Raw genomic sequence first — 18,205 nt, 5'->3', positions numbered from 1 at the left:
TCCCTATTCTGCTAAGGTTGCTCTCATTCTGCTATGGTTGCTTTCCTTTGCTGGAGTCGTGTTTGGATTGGTCCTAGGGGTCAGTCCACCCGCTTTAGCACTGTGCACTTCCCATGCAATGCATTCAACCAGGGAACCTGGGTCCCTCATTTTCTTTATCTTTTTTCCATTTCCTCTCTTTCCTTTTCTCTTCTTTCGTCGGTTAACTGACCTCTCTGAGTTCTGGATCACCAGAATCTAGCTAGGTCATAACACTACACTCTCCATCTCCACGAGTCCTGGGTATTCACGCCAATTTGCATCCCACCTGTATCTCTTGGAAAACGTTCCAATATAGGCCTTGGATGCCATTCTTTGCACGGGTTTTCACAATTTTGGCTCTGGAGAGCAACTGGCTCCTTTTAAAATTCCAGCCAGCCTTTTCAATTCCAGCTATGGCATGGTGCAGTTTTTTTTTTTTCAGTTCCAGCCTTTTGCCCTTCCCCTCTGTGGCTTCTGTTATGTCGTGGCAGCTCAGCAACAGAGCAGATCACTCCTTTAGGACCCCCTCATTAAGCTTAAAATGCTTACAGCTCAAAAATTTTCACTCTTTTCATACACCACATGGCTGTTGCCATCTTGGCAGAGGGCCAGGTGGGTCAGGTGACTTTATCACCATCTTGGTTGAGAGCCAGGTCAGGTGACCAAGCTCTCCCAGTTTTACTCCTGCATACCCTGCCTTTTCACCCGGTTTTCACTAAACTCCTCATGTTAACTCTGTAACATGTTTTTTGCGCAATGGCATGTCTTTGATAGGGCCCATCAAAGGCATCCACGTTGCCCAATTCCTGTTCATTACATCTCATTTGAGATTACAAAATGATAAGTCTCATATTTTAAACTGGTATGTACTTTTAAGTCTTACAAAAATGCCTTATATTTAATATTAAGCTGTTCTCTACCACTGTCAGTTCTGGCATCAACCTTCCATTGCCAGCAGTTTCAAGCTCAAATACTGCAGCTATACCTAATAAACAGTCCTCAACTGCTCAGAGATCTGGGGAATGTGAATTTTAAGTATTTAATTATTTAAAAACTTTTCATAACAAAAGAGACAGGTTGGCTCCTAGCAGCAGACTCTTATTTCTTCCAAAGAAGACAGAATACAGGCAGGCACAGAACAACGTCCTTCTTTGGTTCATTTTCACTGCCGAGTGCTGACCATGGGGCAAAACTGCCTTTCATCTAAACTAAAGACCTCCAGACGTGGACAGAATTGCTGGATTCAACAGCCTAATTGCTCAAGTCAAGGTAGGCCTGTCTTCGTACAGATTTCATAGCCCACAGGGTCTTCTGGAGCCTGGCAGGCCTGTGCTAACCAGCAAAGGTCAAGTGCAACCTTCAGCGACCATGGAGGACCCCCCAAAAAAATAGCTCTGGGGGCCAACCAAGTAATTTCTCTGTCATTTGTTAATCAGTAACTCAAGTAAAATCTTATCCTTCTCAAAGATCTCTGATAGTTTGATAGCTAAAAGGTTTTAACAAATTTCAAATCAAATTTATCTCTTACAAAAGTATGTCACAGTCATAAGTAATTAAAACTTCTGTTTCACAAACCCAATGAGTTCTTGTGAGTTCCAGGGAGCCAAATTAAGGAATCCATCTTAAACAGGTCAGATACCCCCTCAATTCCCTGGTCCAAAAAAATTTTTTTCCCTTAATTTAACTTTATTCTTTGTTCTGCCAATACCTTAAACAGAATAAGGGACACCAGACATCTTAGTGCCACAAACACCAGTCAGAAGCAAAGAGACCAGCTATGCCAGGATGTGGCTAGCACACAGCCTTCCCAGCCCCCACCCCAAAGACCATGTCCACAATCAGCCGGAAGCACTCTTGAGAATTCGCGCCCTAATTCCTTCAAACTGTGGTGTCTAATCTCCTGCTTTTTATTGTAAGGAATACATGGGGACCATTCTTTTGGTCTCTGGTCCCTTTAAGGGACAAGCCACGCCCACTCCCAGTGACCCCCCCCCCAACCCCGCCCCCGCCATCTTGAATCTCTCTTACTGTCCCCTTTTGGCATGTGCACACGTGTTTCTCTGTCTCTCTCTGTCCCTCTCTCTCTCCCTTCTCTTCTCTTCTCTTCTCTTCTCTTCTCTTCTCTTCTCTTCTCTTCTCTCTCTCTCTCTCTCTCTCTCTCTCTCTCTCTCTCTCTCTCTTCTCTCTCTCTCTCTCTCTCCCCTCTAAGCAATAAAGGTTCAGTTCTGATTCATACCATGTCTCTGTCTTCTGCCCGCCTGCCATGTGTCTGCCGCTTGCCACTTGAAATCTGCACCACTCTGGCCTCTGCCAGCTCTGAGGTTCAGCACCGGGGACCTGCTAGCAGCTCTGGACCCACAGGGCTCACATCTGCCCACTTGGGTGGCTCTCCTGGGAACCCGCGAGTCTCTGCCTTGGAACTGGCGGCGGCTCCGCCAGCCTGCCGGGGACCCGCAAACATTTTAAAAATCATAAAAATCACCATAAAACCTTCCTCTAACCACAGATGAAGATAGAGACAGAGACCTACATCAGAACACTGGACTGAGCTCCCAAGGTCCAGTTGAAGAGCAGAAGGAGGGAGAATTTGAGAAAGGAAGTCAGGACCACGAGGGGTTGGTCCATCCACTAAGACAGGGTGCCTGATCTAATGGGAGCTCACCAAAGCCAGCTGGACTGGGACTGAGTGAGCATGGGATCAAACTGGACTCTCTGAATATGGCTGACAATGGGGGAAGCCAATGATAATGGCACTGGGTTTTGTCTCTACTGCATATACTGGCCTTTTGGGATCCTAGTCTATTTGGGTGCACACCTTCCTAAGCCTGGATGGAGGAGAGAGGGCCTTGGACTTCCTACAGGTCAGGGTACCCTGCCCTCTCTTATGATTGAACAGGGAGGGGGGAGGATGAGTGGGGGAGCTTGAGGGAAGTGGGAGGAGGAGAGGAAGTGGACATTTTGAATGGTATTATTTATAAAGTAATTTAACAAAGAAAAATGCAGGAGTGGTAGTTCCCATAGCATCAGTTCTAGTATTTGGCCTGTGCAGAAGATAGACAGATCATTTGTCTCTTCAACAAAATATCACACTGGGCCACTATGTTGATGACATTATGCTGATTGCACAAAATGAGGAGGAAGTAGCAGACACTTTGGATCTGGAATAAACACATCTGCCCATCAGATGATTAGAAAGAAATCCAATCAAAATTCAAGGACTTTATACCTCATAAATATTTTAGAAGTCCAGGTCTGTGAGCCTCTACCTTCTAAAGTTATGGTTCTCAACATTACTAATGGTGTAATCCTTTAATAGAGTTCCTCATATTTTTATTGTTACTTCATAATGGTAATATTGTTACTGTTATGAATCTTAATGTAAATGTCTTATATGCAAGATATCTGGTATGTGATCCTTGTGAAAGGGTCATTCAACCCCAAAACATTTGTAAATCTCAGGTTGAGGATCTAGGAATCTCTTGCTGTTATCTTACCCTATGATTAAAGTCAATGAGAACGTAATACAAATCAGTTCAGACATTATTGCAAAGGGTGTAGACCCATAAGGAATGAAATCTCAGGTCACTACTCCAGGGAAAGAACCAAGATCTGGAGAGTTGCTTCCTAAATGTGACAGAAATACAGAATTTGTAGTAGAAGAAGGAAATTATAAATACTAGATAAATAATGACCTAGTGAAAGAGAGGCAGTCATTAGAAATTTCCCAACAACAAGAAAAAGCACAGGCCAAAACAATTTTAGCAAAGAATTCCACCACACTTCCTTTCTTTTTTGTTTGTTTTTGTATTTTAATTTAGTGTCTTAAAACAATCTTTTTCTAATTTTACATACCAATCCCAATTCTTTCTCCCTCCCTTCACTGGTTCCACCCACCTTCCACTCACCCCACCCCCATTCATTCCTCAGAGATGGAAAGGCATCCCAAGGGGAGTCAACAAAGTCCCTCATATCACTTTGAGGCAGGAACAAGGCCCTTCCCCCTATATCTTCGCTGAGCAAGGTATTTTTCCAATGAGAATGAGCTCCAAAAAGTCAGTTTGAGCACTAGGGATAAATCCTGTTCCTATTGCCTGTGGCCCCACATACTAGCCCAGCCACACAATTGTCATCAACATTCAGAGGGGCATTATCCTTTTCCCAAAGATTTGATTAAGTCTGTGAGTTCTTTCCCAGATAATCATCATCAATAGATATAGTAAAACATTTTCTAAAATTATTTTTACTTTAATTAATTAAAATCTTCGATTATTCTTTTAAAATATTTATATTCTAGTAGTCTTCAGAACTTATTAGAAGGATAACATGGTAAAAAATGGTCATCCTGCCAAAGGAAAGCTGAAGAATCAAAGCAATCACAATTAAAACAACAAAACTATTTTTCACAGATATAAAAAAATCATAGAATTAACATAAACATATAAAAGATTCCTTAGCCAAAGCAATACTGAAAAAGAAAAAAAATAATGTGATTACTTGCTTTCAATTTCAACTGTATAGCCATGGTCACAAAACAAGATAATATTGGCAGAAGAAGAAGACAAGGAGGAGGAGGAAAAGGAGGAAAGAGAGAAAGATTAGTGGAACAGATTACAGGACATATTATGCAAACCATGTAACTACAGTCACCTGATCTTTGATGATTATCAGAAAACTTAATATCTATATGGAGAAGAACTAGATCTTTGCCTATCACCTCAAGCAAAACCTGCTCCAAATGGACACAATTCCTTGATGGCTAGAAGAAAAGGTAGAAAAACACTTTAAAATATAGATAAAAATAAGGACTCCCTAAACAAGTCTCTGGTCATTCAGGAGATTAGGCCAACAACTGACTGGAGAGATGGTGAGACTTTCTGAAATTAAAAACCTCAGTAGAGCAAACTGACAATAATGTGAAAAGGTAATCTATAAAATAGGAGAAAAACTTCACCAGCTTTAAATCTAGTAGAGGCTTATTAAATATATAATATAAAAATAACTTAAAAACAAGAAAAATTAACACCCCATAAAATAGAAAGTTATCAAAGGAAGAAATATAAATGTCTAATAGTTTATATAAATTAATAAGTGGAAAAGACCTTGATCTCCTGATCTGCCTACCTCCATCTCCCAGATGCTAGAATTTCATGTATGTGTCACTACACACAGTTGATGATTTTGTAACATGATTTTTAGCATGGGCGAAGGGAGGATGGAAGAGGAGAGAGATGGAGAAGGAAAGGAGAAAGGAGAACACGAAGGAACAGGATGGGATGGCCAAGATGGGGGAATGGCAGAGAGGGAAATAAAGGAAAAAAATATCTTGATTGAGGGAGTCATTCTGAAATCTAGCACTAGGGAAATTCCCAGGAATTCACAAGGATGACTGTTGTCTGGGGTTTTCTGTCCTGCCCAGTTCCTGCAATTGTTAAGTCCCAAAGAATTCACACAGAGGGCTACATTAGTTATAAGCTGATTGGCCCATTAGCTCAGGCTTCTTATTAACTCTTATAATTCACATTGCCCATTATTCTAGTATGTTAGCCACATGGCACGGTACCTTTTTCAGTGAGGCAGTCACATCTTGCTTCTTCTGTGGCAGGCTCACAACTGCAGAAAGAGCTTCCTTCTTCCCAGAATACTCCTGTTTTCCTTGACCCACCTCTACTTGCTGTCTGGTTGTCCCACCTATACTTCCTGCCTGGCTACTGGCCAATCAGCATTTATTTAAAACATAATTGACAAAATACAGACCATTCTACCACACCAGATGACCCCAGCTAAGACCCTAAGCAATTGTAGAGAGAGTACCTGAACTGGCCTTCCTTTGTAATCAGATTGATGACTACCTTAATTGTCACCATAGAACCTTCATCCAGCAACTGATGGAAGCAGATGCAAAGATCCACAGGTAAGCACTGGACTGAGATCCCAAAGTCCAATTGAAGAGAGGGAGGTGATGTGGGAGTGTCATATATCAATCTGTTGATTTCATTGGTTAGGCAATAAAGAAACTGCTAGGCCCATTTGATAGGCCCACCCTTAGGTGGGTGGAGTAAACAGAACAGAATGCTAGGAGAAAGAAGCTGAGTCAGGGAGTCTCCATGGTTCTCCCACTCCAGAGAGATGCAGGTTAAGATCATTCCTGGTAAGCCAGCTCGTGGGCTACATACATTATTAGAAATGGGCTAGTCCAGGTGCGAGAGTTAGCCGAGAAAAGGCTAGATATAATGGGCCAAGCAGTGTTTAAAAGAATACAGTTTCCGTGTAATTATTTCGGGGCATAAGCTAAAGCTAGCCATGTGGGCGGCTGGGTGCCGGGGACGCAGCCCCGCTGCTCCTACTACTACAGAGTGGCACCCAATGTGCTAATGAACTCCACATAAAACCTGAGAGAGCTTAATTTTAATCAGAGACGAAAACAGAGTTTAACACAGCTTTTGGCATTTGTTGGTGGCATGCTGTAGAGAGATTTCCTGATTCGGCAACAGCAGCAGAAAAAAAAAGCTGCTTCATTTTAAAGTGTGGCTTCCGAGGACTGTGCCGCCAGTGCAAACTCTGGCTTTAAAGCATTTCAACAGCTTTTATGGGACTGAATGTTTGTGTTCCTGCTTGGGATCGGAAGGAGAGTGCTCTGAGACCATGCCTGGACAGACGGCCGAATCAGGCTGAGGCAGGTGGAAGGGCATGGCATGTTTTCAGACTGCGCAGTGTTCTGCTTTTCAGATTTGGCTGTAACTTGGATAAAAAAGAGTTTCTGTGCTGCACGCTCAGTCTCAAAATTAAACTGCTGAGTGTGGCTCCAATGTGGACTTGCTGTGTGCCTGGAACTGTGCTCAGCTCAGGGGCACCAATGGATCTGAGGCAGGAGCGGCTGCTCCATGCTGAACTGTGCTGACCTCGGGCAGAAACTGCCGTAATTACCATAATAACAGCGCAGTTAAGGTTTAGACTTGGCAGTAAACAGGCAGTACCGTATTACCCCTACATGGTGCAACTTAAGTTTTTAAGAAGTGCTTAACATTTTAAGAAATGCTCCTGGATAGTAAAAAAAATGTTACAGATTCACAATAAAACAGATTCAGACATAAAAGACCACACTGTTGAATGAATGTCCATAGGCTTGAGAGAGAGAAGAAAAAGAATATAGAGAATAAAGTTAATGGTTAAAAAAAAGTAAAGTCTTTAAAGAGACAGTATACAGATAGTTATAGATTAAGAGAAATAAAGTAAAAATAAGCCACGTAAAAATGGAAAATTCACAGAGAATCTGGATTATGTACATTGTGTTTTCTTTAAAATTTTTGACTGTGAAGGAGCTAAGTACAGAGAGACATTTCATTACATGGGCTGCCAAGCTAAACCAGAATGGATATAAGGGTATTACGATTTCAAAATTTGGATCTAAGGATATGATGCTTTGGAGAGGGTCTTCTTTTGTTTTCACAGAGGACCAGACCCTGTGGATTGCATGTATCCCAATATGGTATGACAGACCACGACCTCCTGAAAAGTTTCTGTGAACATCTTCAGAAAATTACTTCGCTCAACTGCCAACTGAGATGAAACTAGCACACAGGTTATACCATGAAAGACCTAATTAACGATGCCCCCATTCAGCAGGAAGCAGTTTGGAGAGAAAAAACTGTGCCCATGTTCCCAAATATGGTTTATAAATGTTCTTTTACATTTAAAGGGGGAAATGATATAGGTATGAATAATTTGCATTGGTATGTATTTTACAGTCAATTTTGTTATATGTATATGTATTTCTGATCTTGAATAAGGTGTTGTGATTGTGTAGTTCATTTTTAAAATGTAATGTATAATAGGAAATATAGGTTGCTAATGGATAATCATCGATGATAGTAAAGTTTGTAGTCATGTTACTTAGATTTTCTAAGAGAGAGAGATAGAGAGAGATATTTCAGATAGGCATTCTTCATATCTCTCAAAGGCTACAGAATATGGCATTTAAAATATTTTAATAACTTAGGACCTTTCATGACAATGAGATATGTCTGCTCCTGGCGGCACCAATCTACTTAAAGAGGAAGATGGGCATCGAAGAGGATCCTTATGAAGTTGGTTAGCCATTTGGGCAAGAAACTGCTCTTGCATGGACTGATGCATAAACTGGACACAGAGAACCTGCAGAGAGAGGACTGCTGAACTTGCCTAAAGGTGAGATGGTCTTTCAGGGTTCCTGATTCATGAAGGAGTCTGCGAGACATTCTGCAGGACACAGCAGAAAGTGACTGAACTGTCTTTGAAATTTCCTGCTTCATGGAAATGTCTGCTGGATACTATGCACCTGAAGGCTGAAGATGGATGCCCCAACGGTACAGAGGAACTTTGGGTGACTGTACAGGCAGCAAGATGTCTCTGTCATTTCTAGAGTTTTCTTATTTCTTGTTTACTTAGGTAGTATTATATCCTTCTGGAGTCTTTAATGGCGTTGAAGAATGAATAGATAGTTATAGTTTTCCTTAGTTATGATAAAAGATAAAATAGATATAAATATTGTAACTGTAATTCTTGCTTGATAACTGTTTTGTTATATGTAATTTTGCTATGTTAAAGTTAAAGCCTTCCTTTTTTTTTGTTTAAACAGAAAAAGGGAAAGTGATGTGGGAGTGTCATATATCAATCTGTTGATTTCATTGGTTAAGCAGTAAAGAAACTGCTAGGCCCATTTGATAGGCTCACCCTTAGGTGGGTGGAGTAAACAGAACAGAATGCTAGGAGAAAGAAGCTGAGTCAGGGAGTCGCCATGGTTCTCCCACTCCAGACAGATGCAGGTTAAGATCATTCCTGGTAAGCCAGCTCGTGGGCTACATACATTATTAGAAATGGGCTAGTCCAGGTGCGAGAGTTAGCCGAGAAAAGGCTAGATATAATGGGCCAAGCAGTGTTTAAAAGAATACAGTTTCCGTGTAATTATTTCGGGTAAAGCAAGCCGTGCGGAGCTGGGCAGGAACACAGCCCACTGCAGCTCCTTCAACAGGGAGGAGTTATGACATGAGCAAAAAGGTCGAGATTATGATGGGGATACCCACAGAGACAGGTGACCTGAGCTAGTGGGAGCTTACTGACTCAAAACTAACAGCAGGGCAACCTGTGTAGGCTCAGATTAGGCTCTCTGAATGAGGGAACAATTGTGCAGCTAGGATAGGATGTGGGGCCACAGGCAGTGGGATCAGGACATATCCCTAGTGTGTAAACTGCCTTTTTGTTGCCCATTCTCTTTGGAAGGATACCTTGCTCAGCCTAGTTATAGATGGAAGGGCTTGGTCCTGTCTTCTTCCTGCCTCAAAGCAAAGTATTAGACTTTGTTGACTTCCCATGAGAAAGAAGCCTTACTCTTTCTGAGGAGTGCATTGGGCAGGGAGCAGAAGGAGGGGAGGGAGTGGGTACTGGGATTGGTACATAAAATCAGAAAAGTTTTTTTTTAAAAAAAAAGAATTATGATTAGACTTAATGAAAATACAGATTTGAACTACGTTGAGATTCCATTCGCTCTAACCCCAATCAGAATTTCTATCACCAAGAAAACAAATAAAAACAAATGCTGGTCAGGATGTGGTGGTAATTGAAGTGTAAACTTGTGAAGCTTCTACGGAAATCATTACTGAGTTTTCTCTAAAGCTATGTTATGACTCATCTATTATATTCCTAGACATATCTACCTAAGAATACCTCTGTATTATAGGACACATTTACATGATTATGTATGTTCAATATTGTTCTTTTAAAATATCAGGAAATGGTATGAGCCCAACAGTCCCTCAACTGATAAACACATAATGAAAATATAATTCATGTATTCAATATAATTTTATTTAGTACTAGAAAATATGATACTTTTAGGAAAATGATTGAAACAGAAAGCCTTATCCACAAAGACAAATGCTGTAATTGCTCATCCCCATGTAAATCCTAACTTTGAGGTTTAAGATTACTCTGTTCACCTTGGAGAGACTGTAGAAGCCAGGCAGGAAGAAGGGAGATAAAACTGTTGAAATTATGGCTTCAAGTGTCCAGAAAAAAACTGTATGATGAAATGAAGGAAGTAAAAAAAGGAAGGCAAGGGGTGGGTGTTTGGTCAAAAGTGAGACCCTTGCCCTCACACCCCTATATCCAAAGAGTCTGGAATGTAATATTAAGTTGGGGGACATCACGCCAGCCCCTGGCATTCATCCTTTGGGGCGCCAATGAAGCAGAAAGCTCCACCTCAGGCCCCTCCCCCTGGGAGTTGCCTTGGACTGGACTCCACATCCAGGAAAGCCTACCAAACACTGATCCCGCCCCAGGGAGGGTCAGGACCAGTCCCACATGTTTAGGCTCACACTGGAAAAGGAAACAGGTGGTTGCAAGTTTTGCATGGTCTCTCCCTCTCTGTCTTCCCTCTGTCATACTCCAGACCACCTGGGAGCATTGCATTTATTAAATGTGGGCATCTTTAATTTGGTCTAATCTGGTCTAATTGGAGTTATTTTGCATCAGCATAGAGGCCCAGCTTAAGATTTTTGCTAAGAGCAGGTATCTAGACAGGACCAATATGAGAAAAGGAGAAAGCAGGAGCCGTATTAAATACTAAAGCAAGCATCTATAGAACACACACACACACACACACACACACACTATTATAGTTTTAGAGGGCTTATTTGGAATTTTTCTTGTAGAGCCAAAGTTCTCTATGAAGCAGAGGGAGACCTTGATCTCCTGATCCTCTTTCATCTTCCAGGTACTAGAATTAGATGTATGCATCACTATATACAGCTCATCATTTATTCTTTTTTTAATTTTATACTATAGTTTGATTTTTACTTCTTTTATTTTTAGAGATTATAATATAATTACACAATTTAACTTTGTCTTTCCTTTCCGCACAACCTCCCATGTATCTCTCCATTCCCTTTCAAGTCCATGACCCCTTTTCCATTATTTTATTGTTACATGCAAATAAATGTGTATATATATATATATATAATGAAAATAGGTGTGTATATTTAAGAATACACATACACATATAATTGGTGTGCTTCTTCCTGAAGAACATTTCCCCAATTTTTAACAAATCTTAATTGCCTGTAGTTGCCTGTAGTTCTTTGTACAGGTTTGATGTCTCTTGACCTTTCCCCTATCCACTTTACCGGATCTCTTGTTGTTGGCCTTGTTCATATCATATGTAGCTAGTGATGCCAGTGAGATATTATGGGTTTGGCTTCAGACATTACAAAAAGACACAATTGTACAGTAAAGTCCTCTTACAAAGTTTCCACCGAATCTTCAGCTGTGGTTCTGAGCCTTAGATAAAGGAATTATTTTGTTAATGTATCCCATGGGATTAGACTCCACAATTTTACATTTTGATTATGATTTTTCTGCAAGGGTTTCTATCTTTTGCAAAGAAAAATTTTTGAAGGGTGAGGAATATATCTGTGGGTTTAGGACAAATATTTACAATAGAGTTAGGGTTTGTGCTAGTTTCATAAAATGGTGATTATAGGTTCTTTTCCAAGTTCTCTGACTTCACTAGGTCTGGGTAGCCTAAGTTTGCAGTGAAAGACATGGGTTCTTCCTTGGTCAGTCTTAAGTTTAATTAGAGAGATATTGGTTACCATCAAGGTCTCTACGCTGTTACTGCACCTTTAAGATTTTTATGCCATACAAGTCCTTGCGGTTCACAGGCATCATAATTAGTTAAGACAATTGTTTGTTTCTCTCTTTTGAAAGCTTGCATAGTAACTTCTACTACTAAAAAAGCTAGTCAGTGAAGAAACAAGTTGAGTCAGCTGGGGCTCCAGGGTCTCTGAGTCTCGTCTCTGAAATGCATGGTGTCTTCAACAACAGGAGCTTACGTTCTAGTGTCAACCAACAGCAATAGCAATAGTCTTTTCAGGCCTGGGTTACCTCAGCTAATGTGATCTTTTCTAGCTCTACCCATTTACCTAAAAACTTCATAGTTTCATATTTATTTATACCCAAATCGTGTTTTATAGTGTTCATGTACCATATAGTCATTACTCATTTGTTGGTTGATATACATTTAGGTTGCTTCCATTTCTTCAGTCTTGTGAATAGAACAGCAATGAACTTTGCTGTGCAAATATCTGTGAAGTAGAGTGTTGATTCCTTTGGACATATGCTATGACACACATAACCACATCCACCTATACACCCAACCAGAGTTACCCACATAGTATGGGCTTAGACAAGGATGCAGAAGCTATACATCTGCCCATCCTTTCTGTTCACCTGATTTAATTCCATGGAAACAATTTCTATGTTGTCATGGCAGTATCCAACAGACTGTTGAAGGAAGGTCATACGTGGCCAGACTGAGCCAGTGTGCTAGAATAAGGCTGAGGCTGGACCATAAGAAGAGAGGAGATTCGGGCAGAGTCACTGAAGTAGAAGCTGAAGAAGGATGCTCAGGAGCTGGATTGGTAGAGAGGTTGGATGTGGCATCTGAAGGACTTTTAAAATATTTTATTTCTGTAGTTCTTTGAATTTTTATACATTTTGATCTTATCATTCTCTCCACCCTACTCCTTCCAAATCTAACTCTCTCTTCCCTACTTACCCAGTTTTGTTTCAACATGGAGAAAGAAAGAGAGTGGATCCAGATAGGTGGGAGGCAAGAAGGAAATGGGAAGACTGAGGGGAAGGAAAACTGTAATCAGAAATACATCATATGAGAAATGAGCCTAATTTCAATAAAAGGGAAAAAGTATAAAAATTATTGCAATATTTAGAAATCTCTATTTTAATAAAGTGGATTCTCCTCAAAAAAAAAAAGAGAGAGAGAAATTTGGTGCAGCAATGAATCAACCTTTTTTTTTTAATACTTTAGAAGTGTAGGTGTGGAAAGAAGTTTTGATTTTTTTTTTCCGGACTTTTCTGAACCATTTGTGAGGGTGAACTAATTACCTTTTTTGTTTTTGTTGTTTTTTCAAGACAAGGTTTCTTTGTAGCTTTGGTGCCTGTCCTGGAACTAGCTCTTGTAGACCAGGCTGGCCTTGAACTCACAGATATCTGTCTGCCTCTGCCCCCCGAGTGCTGGGATTAAAGGTATGCACCACCACTGCCCAGCTAATTACCTTATTATTAAATAGAAAATACAGGGAACTGTCCATGTCATTCGACTTCTGAAACCATTAATACTTGTTAATAAAGATTTTATGTCCTTTGGAAATGGAAAACATCATTATATATAGTTAGTGTTGCCCATATTCTCTGAATTGTGTGGCTTTCAACTGGAGTGTGGTCCACCCACCAGGGTTGACCCTTGAAGATGACTGACTCTCTCTCTCTCTCACACCAGTTATCAATTTTAGTACCTCTATATCTACAAGATTTCTTAAAACAATTTTCAAAATATAAATTACATATGATAATAAAAAGAGATAAACTATTTACTATTTTAGTAAACATACACAATGTAAAAATGCATATTTGATTAATCATGGAAATAGCTATGATGACATGGAACAGAGACATTTCAAGCATTAGTGTTATGAAATGACTGAACATACCTCACAAATGTTAGATTTTCTTATATTTTAAACTATGATAAACTGATAAACCTTTTTTGTGTATAAATAGAAAAGTACCAACTTTTTGCTTAACCAGCCCTTAATTTTGTTCATTATACATACCATATTTTATGAGATGATTTTAAATGTTACCAGTTTTTCAATGTCTTTTCCAAAATTTTTTAAGGTGTCTCTCTCAGACTCTAGTAAAAAGAGAGAACCTGCAATTGTTAGTCAAACAATGACTAATATGAATTACTAATAATAGAGAATATATTAACTGTTAAAATACAAAAAAAAGAGAAACATAAAAACTATCTAAGGCTACAGGAGTGACCCAAGGAAGGAACAATCTTGGTTTGGACAGAACTACTTCCTATCTAAGGGTGAGTTTTAGAACTCTAGAGTAAGATTATGAATCTGGATATATAAGGGAAGAAATTTTCTGGGTTGAACTTGGCAGAGACTAGTCCAAAAAACCTTAAGTATTTTGCTAAAATATTCTATCAAGAGCTGGAAAGACAAAATATTTTTCACTTACATGAAATCTGTTTTAATTTTTCTAGGCATTTTTAGAAGAATTTACTTGATATAAAGATAATATTCAATTTTTCATGCAACATTATAGTAATATATGTATACAAATTGATTTCTGAAACAAAAAATAAACTGCAAATACAACTTGTTTATTTTGAGTAATACAAGAACATGAGAAAACAACTCGTAGGAATGAAGGAAACTTAGAGTTTCCTAACACAAACTTTTCTGTCTTTTGCAGTAACTACAGGAGATTTAACTCCTTTCATTAGTACTTACTGACCTTGAAAAATATTAACTGGAGTTTTAAGGCCAACAAAAAACAAGCAGCAAAGTAAAATTACTGTCAGTTTTATTCTGTGCACAAAGCAAAGACTTAAAGTAGCCTATTTGTCATTTATGAATTAAAGGATTTGGAAAATAAAATCTAAAAACAACTCTGATCAACATTATTAAAGCCTATGATTACTTCTGAAGCACTGGAAAAAAATTCCTATGTGGTCCCAACAAGCAAATGGATACATGTTTAATATTACTTTTTACTTTTTAAAAAATTTCCCCTAAGAAATTTGCATTTGGTTCAAATGAAGAATTGTAAAGTTGTTCTACTACTTATAATTTAAAATGCAAACAGAATACTCTAACTGATTAGAGATATCCCATTACAAGAAAAATATGAAATAAAGTTTTTGATTATGTAATATTGCATATGTTAAGGTATGATTACAGGAAGATGATTTGGTTTAGGTTTAATTGATACTCTGGGAGCGTTTTCCTAACCTAAGAATCTTATTTAAGTTAATGTACTTATCATCAGTAGACTGGCTAGCCATTGAAGGTTAGAAAACTAAGTCATAAGGTTTTAAATATGTTGTATGCACAAAGACTTTGTAGACACCTCTTTAAGAAAACTAATAACAAATTTCTAAATTTATCCCCAACAAAGAATTGGGTCCCTATCTATTTTTGCATCATATTCACATTTACCCATTACTAAAACAATCACTTTATACATACCACTTAATCAAATAGTCAGTGCCTTTTTCTTTTGGGGGGATACTTAACTATTGCTTGGAAAATAATTAGGAAAACACTTGTTAATATCCATTAATCTTTCCTATATTATTGTTATTATTTACTACACTGTTTCGATATGAAAATATTTTTAGGTAGACACTTGATTTGAATAATTTGAGTTTTACCTAATGAAAGGAAATCCTTGCTACTAATGGCATGGCAGAAATTTTGGGTGGTCTTAAATAACGAGCTCCAATTTTCCCCATGACAGCCTTCATATCTCTATTCCTTAGTGTGTAAATAATGGGATTTAGGATGGGAGTGAAAACTGTATAAAATATAGCAAGAATTTTATCCACAGGATAGGTAGTAAAGGGCCACACATAGATGAAGATGCAAGGCCCAAAGAACAGTACTACTACCATGATGTGAGCAGCCAGTGTAGAAAATGCCTTGGCCATGGCAGCAGAAGATTTGAGCCAAACAGTGACAAAAATTATGGCATAAGAACTCACCAACAGAGAGAAAGTGCTTAAGGAAAGAATCCCACTGTTTACCACAATTAGTATTTCAGTGATGTATGAGTCAATGCAAGCAAGTTTGACTACTCTAGGAAGGTCACAAAAAAAGCTGTCTACTTCATTGGGTCCACAGAATGCCAGGTTAACTGTAAATGACAACTGGCTCAGTGTGTGCACTAAGCCCACAGCCCAGGAAATCATTACCAAGGCAGTGCATACACTTCTGTTCATGATGATCGTATAATGTAGAGGCTTACATATGGCCACATATCTGTCATAGGCCATGGAGACCAGCAGTACCATCTCCCCTCCTGTAAAGAGATGAATGAAAAAAATTTGAGCTATACAGCCACTGAAGGATATAGTCTTGTGTTCACTCAGAAAGTCTGCAATCATTTTAGGTGTGGCAAAAGAAGCCTGGCAAATGTCAAAAAAGGAGAGGTTTCCCAGGAGGAAATACATGGGGGAGTGCAGACTGCTGTCAGAAGTCACAGCTATGATGATGAGGAGGTTTCCTAAGACAATGGCAATGTACAGTGCAGAGAAGAAAACAAAGAAGAAAAGCTGAAGCTCCTGAGAACCAGAGAGCCCAAGCAGCACAAACTCAGACACCACTGAACCATTGATCTTATCCATGGATTCAGGCTCCAGACTTTCACTGAAACAGCCTTAAAGGGAGGAAACGAAGAGATTAGAACAATGAGATAGCATTTTAATGCAAAAGGCTCTGAGACATCTAGAATAAATCATATTTACTGAATAACAAATATAAACACCAGGTATTTACATAACCATGCCAATAAATCTAAACAGGAGAAGGAGCTTATGAGAGTGTGCAAAAAATGTCTAATGATTTGATCAAGAACGGAGAGGTAAGCACAAAGTCCTTCAGCTAGTAAAAGCATTATCAGCAGTTAATAGCTATGAAGAGAGGATGAAGTCAGCTTTTCTTTGACCATGTAGCCTCCAATAAGTGGGCCATGCTCCAGTGGAAAGAAACGTATTGAAAAATGGATGAAAAGGGCTTTAATTGGTTAGGGAAAAAAAGGACAAAAAGTAGGGGTAGATATGGAAGGGGTGGATCTGGAAGGACTTGAGGAGGGAATGAATATGATCAAAATACATTGCACAAAATTTATAATGAACTAATCCAAATTTTTATCAACATCGGTAAAAATGTTTACATTTCTGGACAGGTTTGGACTGGAAGCCTAGAAGATGGGAGGACTGACATACAACTCAATTCTTCATAGAGATTTGTAGAATGGGGAAAACTAAAAGAGACCTAAAGTCACTTTCCACTAAAGTCTTAAGTATGACATTTGATGTTTGATTTAACACTCTGAGGGATATTCAGAACTTGGTAGTTATTCTGTAATGTAAAAACATTCTTTTCTCCTTTTTAACTCTTCATATTAAAAATATGTGCATGCCTGCTTTACAGAAGATAGTACAGTTTAAGTACGATAATGAATGGCATCCTACCATATGAGTAGTTTTATTATAATGGTCTTCTTAATATATTAAAAATTATACAATGAGACATATAAAAATGTCCAACTGTTGTTCCAAGTTGCATACACTACAGATGACTACTGAAAAACAGTGTTTAATATAAATTGTCTTAACCCACAAATCTAACATATTTGTCATTTAGTAACCTCAAACAGTTCATAAATGGCATTATTACATAGTTCAAATATTTTCTTGATTGTCCATAAATAATACCTACATTTACATTCTCCTTGCTGATTATTGGTCCTTGTGAGTGCAAGCTTTGGTGTGGTGTGTGTGTGTGTGTGTGTGTGTGTGTGTGTGTGTGTGTGTGTACCTGTACTCAGAGCTTTTTGGTGCTCTGTAACTCACTAAGTATGCTATACTGGTTGACCATCAAGCCTTAGAGATTCACTTCTTTCTGATTTTCTATCACTGGGATTAAAAGTGTGAAACTGGTTTTTAAAAGGAAAAACTTGTAAGTTGGGCAGTGGTGGCACACACCTTTAATCCCAGCATTCAGAAGACAGAGATGGGTGGATCAGGGGGATCTCTGAATTCAAGGCCAGCTTGGTCTACAGAGTGAGTTCCAGGAAAGGCTCCAAAGCTACAGAGAAACTGTTTCAAAAAAACCAAAATAAAAAAAAAGATATAGAAAAACTTTGGTTCTTAAGATCAAACCCATATATTTGTGTTTACTCCCATGACTTGCTCAGTGTATGTCTTTATAAATACCAAAATGGTTTCTGAGTTATTTTGGAATTGTTTTTCATGGAGAATAAATATTAATTTGATTATAAACTTCATGTGTTCCTAAATATTTCTTTGGTTGGAATCATAATAATCCTTCCTCACTCGGAGTCCCCTTTCTTATCTCACAATATTGGCACCACAAACATTTAGGACTGAGCGATTCTTTGTTACAGATGATGTCACTGTAACAGGGCAGTTCAGAAGTATCTTTGGCGTTATGCAGGTGTCAGTCCCACTTATTCTCCATTTGTGGCAACTGAAATGTCTCCACACATTGCCAAATGTCCATTCAGAAAAGAAAAGGGTTTAAGACAAGAGGCA

At 38.8% G+C, this 18,205-nt stretch overlaps 1 protein-coding gene across 1 annotated transcript; it reads right to left on the bottom strand.

The window, feature by feature from the left end:
• Nucleotides 1-15,301: 15,301 nt before the first annotated feature.
• Nucleotides 15,302-16,288, bottom strand: LOC142835738 (olfactory receptor 4K5-like). The gene has a single exon (XM_075949459.1). The coding sequence runs from the start codon at nucleotides 16,271-16,273 to the stop codon at nucleotides 15,302-15,304; it is 972 nt and encodes a 323-aa protein (XP_075805574.1). The 5' UTR covers nucleotides 16,274-16,288.
• Between the last annotated feature and the right edge of the window lie 1,917 nt (nucleotides 16,289-18,205).

Source organism: Microtus pennsylvanicus, chromosome 15, assembly GCF_037038515.1.
Source record: "Microtus pennsylvanicus isolate mMicPen1 chromosome 15, mMicPen1.hap1, whole genome shotgun sequence".
NCBI classification, from domain to species: domain Eukaryota; kingdom Metazoa; phylum Chordata; class Mammalia; order Rodentia; family Cricetidae; genus Microtus; species Microtus pennsylvanicus.
The sequence above is the reverse complement of the archived record's forward strand: the minus strand, read 5'-3'. Positions and strand labels throughout refer to the sequence as shown.